Raw genomic sequence first — 6,281 nt, 5'->3', positions numbered from 1 at the left:
TCTTTCTCCTGCCAATTCCTATAACAGGAGACTGACATCTACTTCAGAAGTTAATTTAAAACTGAGGAAGTTAAAAGATCCTTATGAAACTGCAGCTTTCTTGATTCTTAGATCATTGCTTGCCTTGAAAATGAGCTTTAACTGCTTATTTCTACAACTGTAAGCACTACTGAAAAACTTTGATATTTTCCGAGTCCAACACCTTAAACTAATATGATGCTGTTATATTTACAGACAGACATACCACATAATCTTCTCATTTCAAAAATGCGGCTAGTTTAATGTCTTTGGGGTTGGTTGTTTTTGTGGTTGCAGTAATTATTTGCCAATATTTACTTAACTGCGTTTAGACACGTTAAGTAAAGGAAAATGGCACAGCTACTCAGATAGGTAGCTCCTGGGTAACATTTTGTTTCTAGGGGTGTTTTGAGAACACTGATGGGAACTCACAAGGGCTCTCCAGAACATGAAAGGCAGCTCAGCTTGGTTTTTGAAGGATAAACCTATCTTATTTCCTCTTCTATCATTTGGAAAGATAGCAAATATAAAAAGTGGCCTACAGATGGGAACTGAAGGAGCCATAACTAAACAGCAATGATGAACACAGAGGCAGCAGATTCAGAATACAAGTGTCAAAAAAACAATGGGGGAGACTGAAAACCATTCAGCTTGAAGGAGAAAACTAACTGGTAGAAAGGGTGCATACATTTGAAGAGATTCTTGGTGTGCACACAGACTTCCCATACATAGATAAGAGTTAAAAATCAAATTGAAAAAGCCCACCAAAATCTATATATAGGAGGTTTTTTTTAGTCATTCAGGTCTGCCCAAAACACAAAATGGACATCCCAACACACAAGCATGTCATAGCCAATGTATCTGCATACATGCCTCTACACTAAGTAGTAGGGAAGGAACTAAGAAGATTGCACAAGAATTTTCAGTACATATACAACTAAACCAATGCAGAACTTGATACACAGTTACTTCCAAGTGCTTTCCAGACAATTCCCACATAATGCCATTCCCTCTTTACAGGTAAATCTTACAGCAGCTTAAGCACTGATCTAGTCAACTGACCCAAAATGTTCTTTTTACAATTCATATCCGAGATTCTAAGTTTAGTCCTTGATGTAGCTACACATATAATCAAACTCAAAAAATTAAGTGTCAGCAAGTGTTTTCCTTAAATTTAAGTTATGCAGCCTTTCCTCTCTAGAATTTATTCAGGAATGATGAAAAAGAAACCAATTTTTAAGTGCTGAATGAGGAGGAAGAGAACTAGATGGACAACCTACAACAGAAGTTACAGCTACGCAGTTAGATTGGTACAATCACTGAAGTGCAAGTTTAGTTGTCCTGGCACAGAAACTTAACACTGGTATAGTTTATTTGCATAAGAAAAAAGCCCTATAATACAGCTGTTATTCTGAAGTTTGAGCCTATGCCAGGAGTTGCATCAATTCAGTTACTGTGGCTATAAGCAAACGTAACACACACAAAAGAGAACAACACAAACACACCAAGCAGACCAAACCTTGACAAAGTCATCAGTTATAATGCAACTCTCAGCACTAAGTGATAATAATTTAGGTGTATTCAATACTTTCATTCAGAACTGCAAAACAGAACACCATTTTGAATCACCAAAAAATTTTTGCTTGAAACAAAATCTGATGGCTCAGAAGGCCATACTGTAAATGGTGGTTTTAATGAGCTGGAAGCTGGTGCAAACTATAAGCCAGAGCACAGGGGTATTTTCACACCTAACTTCCTACTGATTTAATAAGACCTTAGAGCCTGAATACCAGTTAGATGCACAAAACCTGTAAAACTCTGGGCCTGCAAACATCTTCTTGAAGTACTGCCACTGCTGTTAAATCAGCTACAGACAGAATCTTCCAACTACTTTGTACCGTATGGAATCTCTGAACTGGAACACTTCTCAAAAAAAACCCAAACCGAATCTACAACTCTTTCTTAGAGATACATCGCACTTTAGCATGCAAGACTTTACATAAATATTTTTATCTATTCATCTCAATATGCTTAGCAAATGATGGCTAATCTAATTCTTTTTATAGTTAGGAAACTGAGGCACGGTTTATATCATCTCGAAATTTACATCAGACAGTAGCACTGCTAGGAATAGCCCACCCAAATGTTTTATTGTCAATACCGTGCCTCATCTACCAGACCATACCACATAGTCAGAAGGCAAACTGTTCCAACTCAGTACTCAAGGAAAGTCATATAGCAGTAATACAATTACGCCCTCCAACATCAACCCCTTCTTTCTTAACACAGCACCTTTGGTAATTGAAGCAAAATGCTTTTTGGTTTGAGGGTTTTTTGGTTGATTTTTTTCCCTTGCATACTAACAATATGAGTGCTAAAATTCAAAACTACCGTGAAAATGCATGTTAATTGTTTTTATTCAGCATTTAACGACAAGTTTCAGTCCGGTTTTAGTGAAAATACTGGAATGCAGTACAAAAGAAAAACTTTGCTGCCACCTAGAGGTAAAATCTTCAAGGAACACAGAGCAAAGAAAAACACACCTTTTTCCTTCTCACTTTCAAAGCCAAACTCTTTCCTACTATAGTAAAAAAAAAAAAAAAGCTACAAATTGAAACTTTCTGATTTTGAAAATAAAAACATGAAACGAGTTATACACATTCAGTCCCAGGGACTAAGTATCTCATATTTGGTAGTGACCAGCGGTAAATGCTTATGAAAAAAACATTAAGTACCAGGCAAACAGAGTAATAAACACAGCCTCTCGCAGTCTACAACTTACGGCTACCCACAACTGAAATCTACATCACGTCTTTGTGTTTATCAGTCCTTGATGGATGCCATGAATCAGTCTAAACTCTCTCCAAACCAATTTATCATCACCTCAAAGACTGCTTGTCCCAACGAGTCTCGTAGCTCATTGACATGGGAAAATACTTTTTACTTATCTTTAACTCACCTTCAATGGATGCCCTCTCAAGCATGTTATTAGAGAGAATTCCCCTATTCACCGTAATGCTAGATTTCTTCTGTTGTTTTTTTTCTCTCCACAATCTATTTTCCAAACTTGAAAACGTTTAGGGTATGTTATTAATCTTCATGCAGAAGCCACTCCATAACTGATCGCCCTTTGCCACCTTTTTCTGCATTTTGCCATACCCTTTTCTGAGTTGTTTGGACAAAACTCTGCAAAACATTCACGATGTAGGCATGGTTTGGATTTACACACTAAAAAATGACGGGTTTTGTTTTCTTCTATTCTTTTCCTAGTAATTCCTAACCTGCCTGTTACCTATTTGACAACTGCCAGTTGCTGAGCAATGAGAAGCATCTACATTGACTCCAGGATCTGTGTACTGAATGACAACAGATGTCATATTTACTACTGTATGCGAACTAGTTTTTTTTTCATATATTATTTTTCATTTGTTAACACTGAACTGACACACATTTTTATCACCTTGTTACTCAATATCATGAATTACTGTCAGCTCTTTCTTCTATATATACCATACGCAAATGTTGCCATTTCAGTACTAACTCTCTTCCCATGCAGTTTAAGAATATGTTGAATATCACAGGTGTCTGTGAGGCTCAGATGGTATCTCCACTATACTATGAAAACTGGCTACGTGCTCTGCTTCCTATCCACTTGCCACTTTTTAACCATGAGAATTTTCCTTCTTTTTCCACAGGAACTTTGCTCTCCCAGGATCCTTTTGTTAAAGACCACTATCATGTTTTTTTGAAAAATCATAATATAACATGGTCACATCTATAACAGTAAGTTAAAGGCACCTACGTCTGTCCCTCAGACACTAAGACATGGCTCAACCCAAACTACAAGAAACTTCCTGAGCCTCCAAAACAGCCTAGCCAGATACAAACTACCTACTCAAAATGAACGCTCCTCTGGGCTAACTCCCAAGCTATGCCTCAGAATTGTTCCAGAGTTAGCTCCAGGTCACGGACCATTCAAACAGTTCAACACTATTGACAATTTAACAGTTCCAATGCCTGGGAACATTCACAGACACTGCCTAGTTCATTACTAGACAATCTGATACCATATACCTATATAACAATATCTGACTGACACATATTTGAATATTATCCTCGACAAGAAGTGTGGATGTTTTCCCATCACAAAATTAATAACCATGTGGGTGAACATGCTATTTCTTACTGTCATTTCTACAGTTTGATCAGTTCAGCAGTTATACTTACGCATCTTCCTGTGAAGCTTTACTCTAAAAGTGGCAGCACATCCCTGTAACATTACCAGCAATTTCAGTGGCAGATTGCACATCACTAATAAGGATTCAGCAATTTTAAAAATCAACTTCTTCAGAACTCTCAGAAAAATACCACGTTGTTCTGGGAGATCATCACTATTCTTTCCATTCTTTGTTCTCAAACTTCAATTAGGCCAGGTTGCTTTTTTTCCTTACTCATGATCCATTAAGCACAGCTGTGATGTGCAAACTTCCCCCAGATTCCTCCATACTGAGCACGTGCAATGATCTGATGTTGGATCAGCTTTATCCTTTTGAGAACTCCTGTCATGTACAATTATGTACAGCCAAACAGCAAGCTTTTGAATTCTGATGTATTTGTTTTAAAAAAAACTTATTCCAGCAGGCTTTTATGGCCACTAGGAAGTTGTTTCTCAAAACTTGTTTTGATCTAGCTCATTCATACTTAATTCACCAGTTTCCATGCTGTTTTCTATTGTCCTCATTTGAATACCATTTCCATCTTATGTTTTTTTAAAAAAAACTCAGTGAACTACTTTTACTCTGCTGCTCAACTATAAAAGGTATATAAAAAGGCTTGCGATGTAAAAAGCCTTTCTGATGGGTAGTGCATGTTTAACCCTAGTTTCTGATATGGTACCTTTCAAACAATCTCCTTGCCTTTGCAGGTCTTCACCCCTTTTCAGTGCTCATTTTAACTTTTTATTTTTGCCTAGTTACTTCTTTGCAATTAAATATGACTATGATGGATTCTGGAGGGAGAGTTCTCTCTTACAAATACATTCATGTGGTCACTTTCAAAGAATGATCTCTTACAGTAAAGTATGAGCTAGGTACTGCCTGCTACTCAGGACTGAATCCACTTGCTTCTGCATGTGGAAGTTGTCTGATTATTCACCCAGAGAAGTCACACAGTTCACAGCCTTTGCACTGCATCGCTCACTCAGCCCCTAGGGCTGCTGCCCTAGTCAGAGGGCTGACAGAAAACCCTCTTATTTATACTCTGGATTTCAATCCATTTAGATTCTTTGATATTCACCAATCAAGTCGGTAAGTTAAATACAAAGCTACACTCTCATTACCAAGGAGAGAAAGGAAGTTCAGACAAACAGTTCTAAGAGCAATGCGTTTAGTTTTATGAAGTGGAAAAGACACTGACGAGCTAAATATACTATCTGTCTCTCCTCCCTAACGCATGACTTATTTTCTCGGTTTATTTCAAGATTACTGATGCGTTCCGCCGTTCAATTCCAAGTCGGATTCCCAAACCAAAGCCTACGAGCACAACCAAAGTACCTGTCAAAATTCCTGCCGCCCATCTCAACAAACCACTCCAAGACAGCAGTTCTGGAAAGCTACATATTATACGGACTGTGTCTAAAACCTGCCTTCAAAGCGGAGGGAGAAGGTAAAAAATTTTCTATGATCTATGAGATTAAAATGGATTTAAGCAATCTGAATCTCAACAGCAGTTGTTTCCATTGGGGAAAAGTCTGAAACCATCCACATGGTCAGCATATCAATGGTCACCAATCACAGGACATCAAGAGACAGCCAAATTCTTAAGGGCCAAAGGTAACTGCATGTCTGCAGGGACCAAGCTCTGCTCCCGTTTTTCTGGTGTAATTCCAGAACTTGGCCCTCACAGTAGAGAAGCACGTGAGACACAAATAAGTTTCTACTATAAATTGAGTTTTGACATGTTCCACAAATGACAATACTAATGTTGTCTCAGTAGATTTATAAAAACCTATGGTCAATCAAATGAAGAGGGGTTGAAGGAGGTACCGTTTTGTTTTCAAAGTTGGTATAGTCAAGAAGTGTTTCAGTATGAGTATCTTATGTTCAGTAGAAAAGACAGAATGAAGAGAGGTATGGAGAAATCTGCTCTTTTATAATGCATAAAACTTAAAGAAATGCAGAGCTCCTTGTTGTGCCAAGCATCACTTTAAAAGCATGATCTGAAGATGAACAATTCTCCTCTCAATGAGTTAACTAGTGTGATTA

General features: G+C 37.8%; 1 protein-coding gene across 4 annotated transcripts in view; it reads left to right on the top strand.

The window, feature by feature from the left end:
• The window catches only part of FILIP1L (filamin A interacting protein 1-like), a 114,092-nt gene that overhangs the window by 106,678 nt on the left and 1,133 nt on the right, over nt 1-6,281 (top strand). For 3 of the 4 annotated variants that reach the window (XM_009324011.1, XM_009324010.1, XM_009324013.1), the window contains one exon: nt 5,498-5,682. In XM_009324011.1, coding sequence (XP_009322286.1) covers nt 5,498-5,682 — 185 coding nt within the window. Of the gene's footprint in view, nt 1-3,713; nt 3,802-5,497; nt 5,683-6,281 lie in introns of those variants that run through there. The other variant, XM_009324012.1, reaches the window with a different exon arrangement.

This window comes from Pygoscelis adeliae, unplaced genomic scaffold (genome assembly GCF_000699105.1).
Source record: "Pygoscelis adeliae isolate BGI_AS28 unplaced genomic scaffold, ASM69910v1 Scaffold55, whole genome shotgun sequence".
Lineage (NCBI taxonomy): Eukaryota > Metazoa > Chordata > Aves > Sphenisciformes > Spheniscidae > Pygoscelis > Pygoscelis adeliae.
This window is presented reverse-complemented; position numbering and strand designations above follow the sequence as displayed.